This window comes from Micropterus salmoides, unplaced genomic scaffold (assembly GCF_014851395.1).
Source record: "Micropterus salmoides isolate LMB-PRFRI ecotype aquatic unplaced genomic scaffold, ASM1485139v1 Ms_hic_scaffold_17, whole genome shotgun sequence".
In the NCBI taxonomy this organism is placed as follows: Eukaryota; Metazoa; Chordata; class Actinopteri; order Centrarchiformes; family Centrarchidae; genus Micropterus; species Micropterus salmoides.
This window is the reverse complement of record NW_024040817.1, coordinates 26,208,272-26,227,042: the sequence shown is the minus strand read 5'-3', so window position 1 is coordinate 26,227,042 and position 18,771 is coordinate 26,208,272. Positions and strand designations below refer to the sequence as shown.

General features: G+C 40.7%; 1 protein-coding gene across 7 annotated transcripts; it reads right to left on the bottom strand.

Annotated features, from left to right (window-relative positions):
• Positions 1 to 5,430: 5,430 nt before the first annotated feature.
• On the bottom strand, positions 5,431 to 18,662 carry ldlrap1a (low density lipoprotein receptor adaptor protein 1a). 7 transcript variants are annotated; one of them, XM_038724221.1, is made up of 9 exons: positions 18,477 to 18,656; positions 11,953 to 12,095; positions 11,332 to 11,444; positions 11,053 to 11,167; positions 10,268 to 10,340; positions 10,016 to 10,111; positions 9,098 to 9,225; positions 8,688 to 8,722; positions 5,431 to 6,352 (listed from the first exon to the last, which is right to left on the bottom strand). In XM_038724221.1, exons 1-9 carry the CDS (start codon positions 18,559 to 18,561, stop codon positions 6,208 to 6,210), a joined length of 933 nt encoding a protein of 310 aa, XP_038580149.1. In that variant the 5' UTR covers positions 18,562 to 18,656; the 3' UTR covers positions 5,431 to 6,207. The 7 variants fall into 7 exon arrangements, with proteins under 7 accessions (XP_038580149.1, XP_038580148.1, XP_038580150.1 ...); XM_038724220.1 differs by having other exon boundaries at positions 9,098 to 9,228; positions 18,477 to 18,655; XM_038724222.1 differs by lacking the exon at positions 5,431 to 6,352 and adding an exon at positions 6,481 to 7,823 and having other exon boundaries at positions 9,098 to 9,228; positions 18,477 to 18,658.
• Between the last annotated feature and the right edge of the window lie 109 nt (positions 18,663 to 18,771).

The window sequence follows — 18,771 nt, the reverse complement described above, 5'->3', positions numbered from 1 at the left end:
TCAACAAAATAGCCATCTGCTCTCAGCTGGTTGAAATGGTCCATCCAAAACTGGGTGCATTCTGTCCTCAAGGTGCACCACCAACGTTCAGTCCTTTGATTGCCAGTACTTGGACCTAAAGTGACACACTGTGTACCATTCTCATCCTCACTGTTGTGCAGAAACTTTATTACTGCAACATGGGTATTCTCAGTAGCATGATCTAACCTGACTTTTTGTGGACATCCATTGTTTTTGGTCACAGCATCTATAAAATAACCTGCAATAATACGAGGGTCATTGTTGGTTTTGTATGCTTCTAGCCATATCATTTTCCTTGACAAGTCATCTATGCAACCACTGATACAAATGCCATAAGGCTTTAATTTGTCATACCCATCTACATGCCATACATAGTTTGGCCCATGACTGACATACATATGCCATCTCAAACAGTTGCGAGCACGCAGATCTACCCCATTCTTATCCATCAGTCGCATCGGTTGACGCAGTTTCTCTGTCGGTAATTATCCCGGCCATCCAACACTTCTGGTGCATCCATCTGTAGCCGCGCTGTTTGCCGGACATTTGTAGTTGTTGGTCAATAAAGAATGCCACTTCAACTTCATCTGTCTTATTTTTTCTCTGCCAAAGCTGGTTCTTTTGCAGCTTTCTCTCTAGGGTCCGGAGGCTTAGTTTGATATCATGGAATTCCTCCAAAACCACTAAAATTTCACGATTTGTACATCTACGTCTAAAGTACTTTTCAATTATGGTATCCATTTGTGTCTACTAAGCTTTGTCTCACCCACTTGCTTCTGTTGCTTTGGCACATGTGAGGAAGCAGCATGTGCCCTAGGCAAATTCTGAGTTTTCTCAATATTTTGAGATTCTAACTCATTAGATTGAGATACTAACTCATTATTTTCAGATACTAAGTCAATATTTAGAGATGCTAAGTCAATATTTTGAGATGCTAAGTCAAAGTCAAGTCTCATTATAATGACTTATAAGCAACTTTTTTTACATGAAGTGGCGGAAATGGGCTTCCATAGGGAAGAGGGACTATCCTTCTAGGCACGAGGAGAGAAAAACTCAGAGTAAAGTTCGGGAACAGCAGTCATGTAAACTTGTTCTCTCCTCTACAAGTCTGATGTAAGCAGATAGCTTAACAGTAACATTAATGTACAGCTGCAGTGAATCTGTCTGTCTTTCCTGCTAACCAGCTGAACAGGGCAGCTCTTGTCTGTCTGTGTCTTGGTTGCTTGCCAGACTGTGACTGAACAATGTTAGAGTGAAATACAACTATTTATTACGTTTTATAAACGCCGACGGGCCACGGTGTTTATAAACTGGAAAGATGACCACGTTGTGCGTGTGTTCATAAATGCATGTGCACAACATTAAACTCATCCAGTCATCCAGACTCATCAAACATCCAGACAGGATGTGAAGGCACTCCTCATACATCATTTTAAAACAAGACTGTAAAGTTTAGTTACAACTCTGCACTAATGCACGATGGGAAGCAGTGGATTCACATCTTAACATGCAGACTAGCTGGATAGACTGGGCAATATGGGTGCACATCTCAGTAAATAATGAGCATCAAATATCCAGCCCAGTCATTTTATAAATGGTATTTTATATTCGAAATTGTATTGAAGGAAACCTGGAGGAGCCTGATGGAGCTGATAACATTAATATATAGAACATTTCTATAATTACAGGGGCTATGCTTAAGTTTGTCAGTTTGTGGGACTATAAGCCAGTACAAGCACAGCTGATCCACATCCAGCCTCAGCCAATACGAGCACAGCCAAACAGCAGGGTGTCCAATACCAGCGCTTTCAGAAAAAGTGACTAAACGTAGTTATTTGAGCGTTGTGTGAAAAACGTCTGTGTGTAACCCTACAGGTGCCTCACGGCCGATGTGCTAACAGGTAGGGTTAGCTTCCCTTGTGTTGCTGCAACGTAGCAAAGCGTTTCATATAGACGTTGAAGGTGTGACGGCTCTGTTTTTGCACTGTGAGTCCCAGCCAGTTTGTGACCGAGTGGTAACGTAGCTGGTAGAGTTTTGGAATATAAACATCTAAAAACTGAAGCCAACCTTGCTCTGTTTGGGACTGTGAGCTGCACTTTATGAGAGTTGCTGAAGTTAACATGTGTGGATTTTTGGTGAGATTGTGAATTGAAAAGTGTTTCAGTTAGTTTTGGTTTCTGCCTCCTTGTCTCATCTTAACATACCCAAAGTCCCAAATGGGGTTCTGTGTCTGTCAGAAAGGGATACTGCCACAACAGCAGAGCAATAACGCAGACTTATCCCCCCACAGTATAGGAACTTATACACTTGTCCTCTTGCAACTCAGTTTTCCTTATTGTGATTCACTATAACTTATAATGCTGTATTCAAAGCTGTCTCAAGTGAATTTAAAAAGATTGATTGTGTTTTGTAAGATCAATAGATTTTGATGTGTAGTACTTTTACTTTTGATTACTTAAGTATTTTTAAAAGCCTACCTAAGTATGAAAATTGAGTACTTCTTCTGCCCTGAAAGGTGTTGATTTCAATAATGGGAGTTAAAAAATTACACATATATAACTCATCTCGTACTTTTACCTCTTAAAAATACCTTTAAGTGGCCAATACAACCCATAAAATGCAGAATTCCACTTGCCAGAAAGTGACTGAGGCCTCTACTCTGACTGAAAGGTTATTTATGCCTGGTTGAGTTATAATTCTCATGGATGAAATCAAGTCATTTCAGGGCAGAAACTACATTTCCTTTAAAGCACTCCGGCAGTAGAAGTCTGATGGCCGTCCTCAGGTCACTGGTATTTGTATGGATGGATCTTCACACCTTTACTGACACTGAGGTGCCGCATGGACATTTAAAGTCATTGCTTAATTCAGTCATGCTTACCTGTGTGTTGACTCAGCAGGGATGATATTAAATGAGAAAAAATGAAAGAGTTTTGGGCTGGGCTAAGCCCCTAATGTTTCAGGAATCTAACAACACCCCTGGTTAACATAACTATAACACATTGTTTGTGGCAAATATATAGCCTACAATCCAGTGGTCAAATGTAGGCATATAATGTTGTTGTTGTTTTGGCTGTTTGGCTGATGTTTTTCAGAGCCAGACCCTAATTCCAGTCTTCAGTGCAAAGCTAAGCTTATGTTCTCCTGGCCCAAGCTTCAAATTTATAGAACAGATATGAATGTAGTCCAAATATTCTCATCTAAGTCTTTGCCTTTTTCCCAAATTGTCAGATTTCTCCATTTTAGCCACAGGCTACAGAGATTTCATATTCACATTTTATTTTTCTTCCACTCTGCCTCAGACAAGATGAGAAACAATCCTGCTGGGATGTTTTTTGGGAGGTTATTTGTTTTCTGGTTTATATAGCAAAGACAGTTTTTATTCACAAGTTTCATTCACAAGTTTCACAAAAATGTTCAGGAAAAGTAGGGGAAAGAAAAGTAATACACTTTGTCAACAGAAATATACCAACAAGACGACGAAACCCAGCTTGTTTAAAATGGGACTTGGACCACTGTTTGCTGCTTTTATCCATCTTGCATCACTTGACCTTGATGCACCACACACTTTGAATCTTTAGCCCTTTGTGCCATTTAAATGTAGACGTGCCTTCACTATCTGACTGAGAGGAGACATTTGCCTGGCTGTATCTCACTGTTCACGCTTTCATCAAACGCATATAGAGTGAGAGCTGGAGCTCCCTTTGAGGAAACACTGTTAAATAATGCAGGTGGTTAAGTAAGCTTGTCGGGACGAATTGTAAAAAAGCTCCTGCTTCACTGAGCCAGAGCCTGTTAGAGAGAGGATGGAGGGGGGAGGGGACTGCGTGACTTTCAGCCCTCCAGAGGGTCGAATACAGAACATGGTAAGGAACGTGTGTGTGTTGGGCAGCTATGATGAAGAAGCCAAACAGGTTGAAGTCCCTGTGTGCTCTTCCTCTACCATCATGTCCTCTCGCTGGTGGTTTAGTGATTTGGTTTCTCCTCCTTATTACAACCTCTCTCAGAGCTAATAAAGTTGAATTTACTGACCTACACAGTCACTTAGAATTTAGGACAACGGAGCAGGAAGAGGATAGGCTTATGTTATAACGTCATCGTTTGGCATTAGAGAGTACAAATGACGGTCTTGGTCCAGAGCTTAAGATGTGACCAGCATCAAATACTACTACTGACTCAATTAGCAGTCACCTCCACTTGATCAGATAGTACAGGGCTGCCCCCTGCTGCTGGTAATAACAAACTGCACCTTTGGTTCCTTGGGCCTACACTGTCAGTTGTCAGGATGTCATTCATGCCTAGGGAGGCCCAAAGGTAAGTAATCACACAGAAAGGACCAAATATACAAATATGTACATTTGTTAGATGTACACTGTCAGACACTGGAGACTCCGAAAACAAGAGCAAACTGAGACTATACACAGTAACCTTATACCTGTGACCACAGGGTGGAGACAAGGGAGGGACTTGCACAGGGAAAATGACAGTGACCATAACACCATCAAACTGCAGGTGGTCTGTCTTCATGAAACATTTTGGGAAATCTTTACAGTAAAGAACAAAGAAAAACGACAGACAGGCTCGCTCTATTTCAGTTTCATGCATTGATTCATTTTAACCTGAATTATCTCGCAAACTCGCACCACACGCATTAGCTTCCTCCCTTTTAGACTGCATTTTTTATTTTCATGCCTCTGCGCTGGAGATGTTTTCAGGACACAAGGATGAACTGATTAGAATTTGGTTGTCAAAGGTCACTGTGACCTCACAAAACACGTTTTTGGCCATAACTCAAGAGCTGATGATGACCATATTTCACAGTTGGTCAGACACTGAATAGTTTACAATTTCGACTCAAAGGTCACCGTGACTTCAAAATAGGTTATTAGGGTTAGGCAATTCTGGTTACTACTAGTTTACAATGCTTTGAACGGTCTTCCATGCTTGCTTCCTCTTTACTGCCTTAGTTCATCTAAACATATGGACCTCTGGAACAGCCTGCCCAATAAAGATTCAATATGCAACTTATGTAAATCCCTATTCTAATTTCCACTATGTTTTATTTAAATTTAGCTAGAGACCTTTTAATCTGTTTTCTCATGTAAAGCACTTTCAGGAGCAGTCTACAGTTTCAAACGTGTTGTACAAATAGTTTGTTATCTTCATTTCCAGTTAGAGTTTGCCAGTTGTTGTGGAAATCAAACACTTCTCTTCCATGTTGGCTTAAAAGCTGAGATTCAAAACTCATTCTCAACTTTGGAGATGACAAAGCTCCAGAATAGCTACTAAATTGACCTTGTGGTAAAACTGTCAAGATACATTCCTTATTCCTTCTGTACATAAAGCCGGTATGTAAATGTAGTCACTGTATTGTTAATAAATTACATTCATATACCAGAAAGAGATGATTTCTTATTCGTGAATATATTTTAATTCTGTATAATGCTGGTAGGTTACAGTGTACATGAAATGGCCATAATGGAATCTGATAACCTTGAAAACACCTGGGCTTCCGTCAAGAAAACAGTTACACTGCAAGTACTGCCTGTAATGTCATGTCTTGAATGAGCCACTGCTACAAAGAGTTCATATAAATACAAAAACTAGATTGATTTCACACATAAAACGATCTGCTGTTTACCCCCCCCCCCATATGGTGAAAGGCCAAATCCTCACATGTAACTAAATCCACTGAAACTTGAGCAGACATTCATGGTGTTAACCTTAAAGACACAGTGTGGCTGATTGTCCTGCTGTTAATAAGGCCTGTTGAAACAGTCTTAACACCGGTCTGAATTAAATACTATTAAATCCTAATCTTCATCCATAAAAAAATAATTATACAACTATAAATTATAACTAAACACATATACATAACACTGATTATGGATGACTTGTACGGATGTTTGCAGTGAAGAGGACACATGTAGTAACCATAATGTGATATTATTATTGCTTTGGTGTGTTTCCACAGAGAAGGGAAGAATTGTCCATGTGAAGAGTGCAACAACAAGGTGAAGAGGCCAAACATTATCTCACAGTTCTACACTTATTCCCTTATGGACTTACTGTAGCCTCATCTTAAATACACAGTGATGCCCTGTTCATTTATAGCCAGACATGAAGACACCCCCCTCCTCCCCTCAGCTGTTGTCTCTCTCTCCCTCTCTGCTGTGTTGTGGTGGTCAGAAGCCAAAGAAATTATCCCCAAACGGGCTGAGACCGTTGGGAGTGTTTCCATTGGCACTATCCCAGTCGGGTTCAGTAAGCCAGTCTTGGGGCGTCACCCCAATGTCCAGGACCTGGGGGTTAGTACGTGACACTGCCAGGCTGAGGAGACAGAGGAGAAAAGATGAATAGAAAAACTATTCAAAAAAATAATATAAAAAAATAAATAAAAGAACAAAACTCAAAAAGCTCTGCTCCAGTCTAAACAACCTTTATTAAAAAAAAAAAAAAAAAAAAAAAAAATAAGAAGAGGATAAAGCTGGTGTTATTCATCCATCTCTCAGTAGCTAACCACTTTGAAAGCCCATCTGTGGCACCCTCCCACAAAGTCCATTGGCTCCTGCTAAAGATGCCAATCTTTAAAATCAGCTCATATATACACACACTGCCTTGTAGTTTGAGAAAAATGTTACTAAACAAGAGTGAATAGTGCATTTTAGCTACACTTGACTATTTAGGATTCAAAAAGGTTTATATGTCGCATACACATACTTTTTAAAAAAAGTCCAATGTGTAGGGCAGTGCAAAGGATTCGCTGAACACAAAGTTTCTAGACAGGAATACACATTCAGTAAGAGGTCTGAACCAGTGACTGTAAGGTAGGCTACCTTTACAGCACCATGATGATGTGCGTGGGACTAACTCAAAATTAACTACTAGCTGTTCGTAGCAATGAAGGAAGATATCAGTGCAACTAAATGACGTTTTTGGACAACAATGGAGCTCGATGGCACAGAGGAATAAAACCAAACTTTAGATACAGACGATGTATCTAAATAGGATACAGTCATTGAAGGTTTTAATCTTTTTGCGGAAGTTGAAAATAAAAATAGACCATCACCAGCTTTATCCTTTAAGACAGCAGAATGAATAAAGTCATTACATAAGACTTAACACTAGCCTAAATGGTGCAAGATGAAATTGTAATACACTGAGCAAGAGCTAAATCTTTCCTCTCTTCTTTTTCACTGGACTTCAGGCCTAATATCACTTAGCCAGTATAGCTGATGATACGTAGCTCCTCCCTTTAAAGTTTGGGTCAAACAGCTCAGCCTCCCAGACCCCGTTTCTATAACGGAAGGCTAAACGTCTTCTAATTAAGATCCCTCATTTTGGCTACAAACTGCCTTTTATTCCTGGGATACTATAATATACAAAGTCTGGGTGGAAGTGAACAGGATTACTTCAAGATATTCAGTTCACTAGAGCCATGGAATAAACCGTTTGATCTGTCGCTATGTCAAGTGACCCACAGCTCCCCTTTTACAGCAGAGGCCACAAAGAGAATAACTGCACAGTAAAGCCCTCGGTGTGTAGAGAAGGCACAATATTTCCATATTCAACAAATATTCCATCTGGAAGGAAATAAAAAACAGACACAGGAAGCTATTTCACGTTTCTACTGACTAACAGTACTGACCAGTGAACAGTGGTATTGGGTTTGGCGGCGATTTAATGGAATGGATTAGGGTTTGGTTAGTAATTAGGACTAATACACTAAAGTAAGGCTTGTAACAGCTGACAGTGGTGCTCAACTTTACCTGGAAATGAACCATAGCTATCCAGAGCACCGCTGAAGACACAAAACACACAATAGATTGAGGACAGTTTAGTTTCTTTCTCATTGATTGTATAGTTTCTCTAGAGATTTCCTCACTTTCTATATAATCATAGACTGAAGGATTTGTATTCTGCAGTACACGGAAATCATCAGTAAGAGGCGCTGTGAAGTCGAGCAGTGTGAGAATGAACTACAGTATGCTGAAAGACATGACAAGGCAGAGTTTGGTTAGGGGGCAATTTATTTCAACAAGCAGCAGAGAGAAGCAACTAGGATTGATTGATGTATTCCTATGGCAACTGGCAGCGCATGTAGATGCATTAGCCAGTAGATCTTTCAAACTTTAATACACTCAGCTTTTTTGCTGAAATACACGTTACCTATGACAGAAATACAGTCACTGGAAAAGGAAGAGGGGGGTTTTGGATTAAAGAGCAGCGGGCCTTAGAACCTGGACCAGGCACCACGGCGGGTGCGGTGATCGCTCAGAGGACAGGAAAGAGAGCTGGGATAGTAGCCATGTTGGCCCAGCTTTGACTTAAAGCTGCTCCTAAAAAGGTCCAGTCTGAACAAAACGAGAACCATGTTGGCCAAGTAACAGAAATCAGAGACTGTTGTGCCCACATCTTGAGCCGTCAGTGCTAGACTCCTGCAAGATGAGAGGAGGTGAACTCTGTTTTACATAGACGATGCTTGGTGCTCAACAGCAGTCAAGATGGCCACAATTTCCTAGATGTCAGACTTTTTAACGTGAAGATGAAAACATATTATCTTGTTGTTGGCGTTTACATTCTCCCCAGATGCAAAAATAAATAAAGAAATGCACTGCAGAATGTTCTGGGTGTATATGTACGTAAACTAAGACAAATCTCTCACCTGGAGAAGGCTTCATCCAAACCATCTTCTAGTTCCTGGAGAAGAGACAGAAGAAGAAAGAAGGAAGAATCTCGGTTTAATATTCACCCTGTGAATATTACACACACACACACACACACACACACACACACACACACAGATGGTGTCTGTATTTAACTAACTACATGTAAGACCTTTTTTAAAGACTCCATCTAACCCCTTTTAACTGTATTTTAAAAGTTTTGAAGCTTTATAATTTGAGATATTCTTAAGATATTTCCAGGATCTGCAGACATAAATCAATTATAAACACGGAGAACTTGAGTCACATGAGATCCAAATTTAAAAGCAATGATAAAGTTTAAAATTTAGGTGAGTTGCAACTGCCTGGCTTTCCATAGGTGCAACATAGAGCCAGAGGAGGATCTTACCCAGGCAGGGTTGTTATTGGTCTCAGAGGGCCTGTGGTCAACCAGATGATCGTCCGCTACATTCCCGTTGGTCTCCACCACCTTGTTCACATTGTCCTCAAAGTCCAATAGGTTGTCTGTGGCGACATCTGCTAAAGAGGAGAAGGAAGGACAAGTCATTAATGTTGAAGTATACACAGGAAATCTGTGTTTAATGAATTTCAGTGATTTACGGGCATTCGGTTTTCTTTTAATTGTCTCCCTGTGTCCCCACCAAAGTAGCGCAGACAAAACAACAACAACTGAAAATTCTATCTACAGTGTCGAATTCAGGACATTTCAGACTCAACTTGTCAGGCTCAGTTTCTAATTGTAAGAGCTCTACTTTTATCACTCAGCTGCACTTTGATTCAGCTTTCCGTGAATGCTAACATTTAGGGCTGCAGCCAACAATGATTTTAGCGCTTGAAGCTTCTACAGATTATTTCATCGATTCATCGTTTAAGAAGTACTTTTGCATGGCGGCGGCGCCACCCGGTAATGGCGACATAAGTTTCGTTTTACAGTGGACAGACTGAAACATTAGAGTTGTTTTCTTTTAGCTTGAAATAATCCCATACTTTGGAAACTTTCTTTTTCATCCCTCACTATTTTCTCTCTTCCTCCACTTTGCAAACAGCGGCATCATAAACACGTTGTGTTCACAGCGTAAGCGAGACAGTAATAAATGTCTGTACGAAACAGTGTGCTATATAGTTATATGGATTGCATCAATGCTTTTTAGTAATCAAATTAATCGATCAATGAATCGTTTCAGCCCTACTAACAATGGTATGGTACTGTAGCATAAAAAAATAAAAAATAAAAAGTTTAAAAAACAAAATAAACCCAAACACCACACTTTTGAGATGGCTCCATGGTGTGTGTGTGTTTTTAAACCTGTCCCTTTCAGGCTCCCCAAGCTGTTAGATCTCTCTGAATGGGAACTACTGCTGGCCTCTCCAGCTGAACCCGACTTCGCTCTTTTCCCTTTTTCTAGAACAGAAAGCGACATAAAACAAAGGCAGGTCAAAACTTGTTTACTACAACCTTACAGCAGAAAACATCATTGGAGCACCAAGGCTGATTCAGTGCAATTGTCATCGTGTGTGTCATTTCAAGAACTTCAAGGGTAAGGAGCGTGGTGCCTACCTTCTTTGGCCACTTGCCAGAGTTCAAAAGCTACTGTGAAGGCCTGGGCTACTGTCAAAGCCACTGCCTGAGCCTGGAGAACAGGAGAAACATACACTTTGTTACAGACCACAGCTGAAAAAGATGAGTTGAGATAAAGCTTTTCTTTCATTGAGACTAGAGGTGGGGCTACTCACACAGATGGAGAAACCACTTTACATCAGAAAGCAAATATACATAACATACGCGGAGGGCATACAGAGGTCATCACCACTATTCCCATAACCACGATAAGGGAGGAGTAAGTATTTAGGAAGTAGGGTATTATCATGTTATCCTGGGAGAGAGGGGGATGAGTGTAGAAGCAGGTAAGATGAGAGAAAAAGTGCCCTTCTGTTTTTCAACACACAGGGAGATTACAGGCAGCTCGAGGGACCGAGACTTCTACAGTTTCCTCGTAAGAATGGAGGATGAGTTGAAAGAAGAGCTACGGTGTCAGAAAGGCATTGAGGAAGAGCAGGATAAATTGTGTCTATTCCAAAAAAATGCTTCAATTCACTCAACTTTGATCAAAAAATAAAAAATAAAAAAAATTGGATGCATTTAAAAAAAAAAAAAAAAAACAACAAACAAACAAAACAAAACAAAAAAACACACACCCACACACCAAACATATCATTGCTTTTAAAATGAAAGAAAAGGAGGTACACTTAACTCTTGGTGGTTGTAATTTATAACAAGATGATGCAGACCTTCATCTTAAAATTTAACATAAAACACATACTGTAGTCAAACAAACAACTCACCACTTTCCTCTTGGAGCAGAGATAGGCATGGCACTCCAGGGTGCCATTGAGGGTGTTCTGAGCGATATAAGCAAACACTTTTTCATGCAGTTTGTCCACTGTGCAGTAGGATATTCTGCAGGCCAGAAGGGACAGGTTAGAGAAAACAGTCAAGGAGAGTTCACAGGGTTAGCCATGTGCCAGATCAACTACATGGCAGCTGCATTTAGCAGCTCCAGAACCGTAACAACGCCGTTAATTGGACATTTGTCTGTAAAACCTATGCTGCTCTGCACATACCTGTATATGGAGACATTTTCCAGGAGTTTATTGGTCAAGCTGTCATGTAGGACGATTCCCTGAGGGGAAACCTTGAGAGCAACCTTCTGAGGCTTCTTCCCACTGGCTTTAGCCTATTACAGAAACAATCATCAAGAGGGTAGTTTGTTTAAGGGTGTGAGTGTGTTGGACTATGGATCGGGTACACACAGTGGCTTTAAAACCATTTTGATTCACAAAGTTCTCCAAGTGAAATTTAAGAAATGTATCTGAAATGAAAATTCTTTTTTAATAATCAACTTCATTAACTGTTTCACTTGCCAAAACATACCATACCTTAGTGATGTGACATGTTTAGTGTGTTTCCATACATATTTTTCAATTTACACATACATTTTGTTTTTAACAAAAAAAAAAAAAAAAAAAAAAAAAGGGGACACAATTGGGAATTCCTCCAAGCAGTCAGCCTTAACGTCTGAAAACATAACGGACGAGCTTTCAGATGTGACTGACAAGGTTAATACAAGCTGATCCAGATAAGTACAGATTTTGTAGAGACACAATGTTCCAACAACAGTAATGCTGTTGACTGTATAATACAGACATCCTGAATGAGATTGTCAGAGTTACTGCAGCTCTCACCGTGGCAACGATCCTCTTTACTGCGGCGGCTGACAAGTCCTCTCCTTTGGGCTGGTCCACTAGTGTCATGCCGAGGTGACGGAGGTTAAAGGTCATGCCCTCTAAGATGGTCTCCCGTGTGTCAGTCCAGTTCTCCGGAAGCTCTACAGAGGAAAAAACACATCATCAGGGAATAAGTGGGTCAGTAAATGCATCAACAGGAAACTGTGTCATAATCGTTATCTTGTTGTACCCATTCATAAAGTTTAAAAACATTAAATTTTTTACCGGTTGCAGCATCACAGACGCTATGACTCGCCTGCTTTCCCCTTCCATTTCATGTTCCAAAATAAATAACATTAATCGTGAGAACGTTCAAAGAACTTGAGGAAAACACAAATTAGACGAAATGTAAACAGCCCGTGTTCAACTTCAAGTCGTTGAATCGTTTCATCTACTCTCTCCCTCAAGTGGAAAGGCAAAACAGGGTATCTAGGTCAGAGGTACCATCAATGTAAAGTAAATATTTTAACTCTAAACAACTTATTGGGCCCGACAATAAAAAGAGTTGGGAGCAAGTATACATGGACTCTGACATACTGTGATAAGAGGAGTGGTTTATCTTTCTGCAAGTAACATAACAGATCTCTCCCAAACTAGGCCATAGATGTCTCTCTAAAAAGTGCACTACTGTCTAGAACTTTGTGTTAACTTTCAGATCATTAAAACAAAAACAGAAAAAATATATATAAAATAAAGAGCACAATGATCTGCTGATTAAAGGAAGAACAAGGAGGACTGTAAAAATTGTAACTGCTGAAGGAACAGCTGTGATCTCCATGTGGTTTCTTATCAGTTTTTGCGCGGTGCCGGCTGGCCCTGAACCTCTGGCTGTGTTTACACAGATTTCCTCTGAGAAAGAGGGGAGGGGAGAGGGGTTAGTGAAGGCAAGAGCAGAAAAACATCACCATTACCTAGAAATTCATCCTCCTAGCATTTACCTCCTCGGGGATGTAGTGCATACCACACACTCATGCAGACGCATGTTCTCTCTCACACACACATCTCTAAATTAAAGATTTACTGCAGCTGGGCCAGAATTTGTTATACTGAAATATGACAATTTTCATGCCAACATCCGTCCAACAATTTCAGGATGCCACGGATTCATATTCTTTATAATGAATACATTCCAGCTTAACACACACAAGATGTCCTTCTGCGCTCTATTGTGACAGACTCGAGGAACAGGCACATGCTCACACTGACAATGCCAACTCACTGATGTTTAGCAGGTGTTTACTTTACTTGCCATCGTAGACTAGTGTGCTAGCATGCTAACATGTGCAAATTAGTACTAAAACACAAAGTACAGTGGAGGCTGGTGGGGAAACAGACGTTTTGCAGGTATTTGCTTATAATCTTAAGACATTTCAACTGATGATCATCCCGAGGGGAACATGAATCTGTACATGTGTACCAAATCTCATGACACTCCCAACAGCTGCAACGAAATATCACTTAAAACTACAAATGTGAACCTCATGATGACGCTAGAGGAAGAGGCAGGAGATCAATAAAGCCACTGCGCTTCATCCTCTGGGGACCTTGAATGACAGTGCAACATCCTTAAAAATAGTCGTTGAGCTATATTTCAGTTTGGACCAAAGTGGTGAACCAACTGATCGACCGGCATTGCAGTCTGTAGCATCACACTACTAGCATAAATAAAATAATGAAAACTGTTTTGTGAATAGGCTAATCATGACATAAGTTTTAAGCTTAACACAATCATATTTTTATGCACTCTAAAGCCTTGAGGGATAGACCCCGGGAGAAATTCTTTAAAAAAAAGCTCCAGTGACAGAGGTTGCAGCTAGAATCACTGTGTCTTAGGAAAAGGTTTCCCACAAGTTAACATTCCAAACAACGCCACACTTTGAAAGATTTAATGTGTACAGTGATGTCTGCCTACTAGCTTTCATCATTGCTGTGGTGATTTGACAAACCACTGACTACAGTGAAATATAATTACTTGTCTTTTGACCCTAAAGCTGATGTTTTGTTTTCAGGTTGAACCATCATCCAAGTAGTTAATTACTCTGAAGCAGCACTGAACATCACAGACCAACAAAAAATTCCATCTAAACCCAAAAGAACTTCATTCTTTTAGTATTTCATTGCAGGTTTTACAGACACTAAGAGTCTCTCATACTATTCTGGACTAACTGTGGTCAGGTTAAAACCATCATATTGGAAGGACAGCACTGGATGGTCGACGTCATGAAGCCAGCAACAGTTTAACAGGTACCAGGCACCAGCTCAGCCAGAGATTTTGGAGGGCTTTCTGATTCGAGGTCAGCTACAGCGACACCTGAAAGGAAACAGCTGTGTGCATGTGTGAACAGAGACCAAGTGAAACCAGCTCATGCTGCTGTAAATACCCACCAATCTCAACATCTGTTAGTTTTAGAGTTGATTTACTGGGTGTGGGGGGGGGTGAGGGCAGGGGAAGAGTGTTAGATGTCAGAGAGAGACAGTGACAGAGAGATGGGGACATTTAAAAGAAAGATAAAACAATAACCAAGTCCTCAGTTCATCAGTCAACTATCAAGTCCAACACTAATGGATGTGCATCCATTTCATGAACCAAAGTGCAAAAAAAAATGAAATACAAACTTTGAGAGCCATGACAACAATCGTGCTGATCCAAAACCTTACAACTGACAGGCAATTCACGTCCTGGCTGATTTGTGTCTACACCAAATACTGAATCACTGTGGAAACCACTAACTGTGGCTCTACTACTTAGGACCACTCCAGGAATCCGAGCCAAAAGCTTCTGCCACCATTTAACTTTCAGCATTTCTTTCAGCTCCACTGATCTGTATCCATGCAGCCGAATCAGGTTTCAAGGAATCCAAATTTATCTGAGTTGATGTCAGGGTTTCTACTCATGCAGAACCACACACAAAAGACAAGTGACAACGTGCTTGTTTAGTCTCTGCAGATGCAAAGTTAAACAAACATTTCTGGTGTTGGTGGGACAAACAGACAGGGCAGAAATCCAAGAAGGCTGTCTTCCATGTGTGTTATAATAAAAGGGATGCACCGAATGTTCGGCCACTGTAATTAATCAGCCGCAAATAGCAAAACAAAAAGAAGCACTTTCGGTGTTTGGCGGGCCTAATAAATCAAAAGACCGAATAAGTTTTACCAAACAATTACGTCGACATGACGGCAGTGGGGAAGCATTTTAAGGTGTCTGAGAAAGACACAAAAATTGCCATTTGCAGACACCGTTCCGCTGAACTGTCACCTAGCACATCCACTCCATCTGTGGCTGACTTCTTAGAAAAGGCAACAGTTTGACCCGCTCTGAGTGTTTCAGCTACTCGTTTGTGAGAAGGCGATTAAGCTAAGCTAACCTACATTTGGAGTGCACGCGTATTAAAGCCTTTATGGTAAAACCATTGTAACGGACCAGTGCAAGCTGACAGGCAGGTTAGCAACTTTATCCTGTCAGTGTGTCTCTTTACAAAGACAAGTGTTGCAGTGTGAGTCCGACCTGAAGAGAGGCTGTGAAGTCTTCATGTTACGCGGTACGAGAACCACATAACACTATTTATCAAATTGTCCATTTATAAAAATAAATTAATAAAAAATGGACAGATGTAAATTTACTTTGCCAGTCCCTCATGGGCCTCGGACCCACCCACCGTAGTCTCTCCAAATCATGTGGGGAAAGACTGAATAAAAGCACATTTTGACTATTTAATTTATGCAGTGGTAAAAAAAAAAAAAAAAAGGCAAAATAAATGGAAAAAATGTGAATGTACTTGTTTGGTATTTGGCAAATTTTTTCCATTATATTCGGTTTTGGCCTCGGCCAAGAATTTTCCTTTCGGTGCATCCCTAGTTACAATACAGAACAAAACAGACCCATCTTAGGTCACATGACCTACAAGTAACCAAACAGGGGTCCTTAAACAAGGGGAAATTTGTCAATCAGGTGATTATTTTTACTCTCCCCCACAGAGGTTACTTTAACTGATGCATTTTGTGTTTGTTTTTATTTTACGAAAACAAATGAAACCAAACTTGAGGACTTTCCTACGAATGGCATAGTTTGTTCAACTTTGATAAAAACAAAAACCTGTCAAACATAATCTACTCTGTCACTTCTGCCAGTCAAACCTCAATAAGTTTTCAGTTTCTCTCATATTATGGCAGCAGTGTGTTCTTTCCTAATAATGTACTCACAGTGTAGGCTAACCTGGTAGTTAGCCTTGCTGTCTTTGTGTCTGATTGGTGACCTTCGATCACTTCTAATAAAAAAATAAACTAAAAAACAAAAACTTGGTTTGCATCTTCTGACCTGAGTTTGAATCTTACACATCAGATACCATCTTCTGGAAACAGAAAGGGAAAAAGCCTCATCCACAAGCAGACTCCTCACTGAAGTAGAAGAGCTAACTGTAGATAATCATAAGCTTCCATTTGTGAAGGTGCCTTAAAAAAAGCTCTTTCCCGCAGACATGCACCCTCTGGCTGGGCCCTGACACCGGCAGTTTGCTGGTGCGGGTCGTCCAGAGTGACCAAGCCAGGGCAACAAGAGCAGAGAAGTGGATAAGGACCGGAGAGGCATTTGCCATTTATAAAATGGGGATGTCTCCATGCTGTTAGGTAGGTTTCTCCTCAATGCAAACTTACTCACAGTGGGCTATATGAAAATGAGCGGCTAAACCTATAGAGACCCATTAATGACAATATCTGTGTGAAACGCAGGTCCTCAGGTGCTGTAAACCTGCTGGTTTTCTGTCCTGTCAGTTAGCTGCATTAACAGGATATCCCAAAGTTTAAATAAGCTTCTGAAAAGGTTAAAACTTAGGCTGATCCTGACTTTGTCCCATAGGCCAGAGTCAGACTTGATAATCTGGCATGGGAAATATGGGTCAGCACGGGTGAGGAACATGTACCCTGCAGCCTAGAGAATACTTGGTATTCTATACTTCAATAAACTACTTCTGTAACAAGTGGGTCACTTGCTCCATTCACAGGAAGCTTTTAATTCCACTAATAATCAGCCACATTACAGTAAAAGCCAAATAAACCAGTTCACTATGTAGGTAGGAATGTCATTGTGAGCTAAATACAGCTGTAGTATTTTCTGATAAGTGTTGCTTCACAATAAAAGTGACAGAACAGGTTGTGCATGTCGGAAATGTAGAGTCTCATTGTTTATTGTGGGGCATTTTTAAACAGGATGCGTTACAAATCCTTATCAGTTTTATTTACGGGTCACGGACTGTGAATATTTTCCAAGAGGAACTGTCAGTTAATAGATTGACCCACACAAAAATGTGCTGGCAAGATATGTGTTAGCATGTAACAGTGTATCTCAAATTTCCAAGCCATTGCTACTACGGTTACATTTAGTAATGGGGGTTATTTATGTAATCCACCCCGTATTTTCTAAAAATCAGCTTCAGCTCAGCCGTGCACTGACTGACTTGCCGCATTCCTGGCTTGTCCTCATGGTTACAAGCAAGGGGAGCTTTCAGGCTGCCACAGTCATTCCCCAAGAACTTTACAGGCAGGATCAAGTGAGATTTAGTTTACAAAGTGGCCCTTGAGTGCTACAATGGGCACCGGAGTGCTTTAAAAGAGTTTCATGTTAATGTTGCAGTGTGGGCAAGCTCCTGACCTGCTGTAGGGCCCTTGACACAAAATCACTTTAAGTTCTAACAATGACCCTGACCTCCGCACTTCCTCTGTTAGTGTGCATGGGAAGAGTAGGGTGTCCAGAGAGGTTGGGATTATCCACAAATCCAAAAACAATGCTGTATTAAGTAAAATAACAGTCAAATATTGTACTAGCCACAGAAGGAAAACAAGTTGAAAATATTGTTCTTACTGCCTTGAAATCTTTTCTTAAAACATGTGAATACAGTTGACCATTGAGTGGGAGATCATTTTGAATATGACATTTGGACTTTTCCTCCATGAAGTCATGTTCTGTGTGCTTTGGTCTATTTTCTTATGCCTAGTCTCAAAATAACATTAATTCCAGAAAACTGCTGAAACGTGATAAACCCGCCTTACAAACAAACAGACTTGACTCTACCCAATGGCCATCTGTGATAAAATAGCAACGTATTTTCCCCCCAAACCATTTACCAGAACACAATCGCTTCCTAAAGTGTCCGTCTGCACTGTAATCAAAACCAAATGAGACGTGTCTTGGTAAGCTCAAAAGACGTCAAACTTCTACTTTGTAACTTTGTTGCGTCAGCACAAAACGGCAAAAATAATAGCATTTTGGCGTGTCTCGCGTCTGAAACAAACAGCTGAACTTTCGTAAAGTTAGCTTACACAAGTAACGTTGACTAGGCTATCCGTCATTGTGGCAATTAAGGTAAAATGGGCACAGCGGTAAGCAAAAGTCAACTTCGGCACGGTGAAACTGGGAGATGTAGCTAACAGTTAAAACCCGTATTTTGTTTTTTTTACGTTTTACTCTAAAGCCGACAATAATTTCTTACTTTTGTGTCTGCCGGCAATCCAGGACTGTTTCGCCATACTTGGGCTCCGGATAATAGCTCTCCCGGCCGACTTGAGGGCATCCATGTCGGTGTTTTAAAATGCAGTCTGTGAAGTTTGCTGGTGAGTCTTGAGGAGAAATGTTGTTGACCAGACTGCTGATGGGGAGGATGGACTTGTGCTGCCTTCCAGTGCTGTCAGAAATCCCGCTATTTACGAGGTCAGCGCACGTGAACGAGCCCAACAGAGATGCAATGCTGCATTTGCGTCAAATGGGACATTAGAGACCGTTAAGGT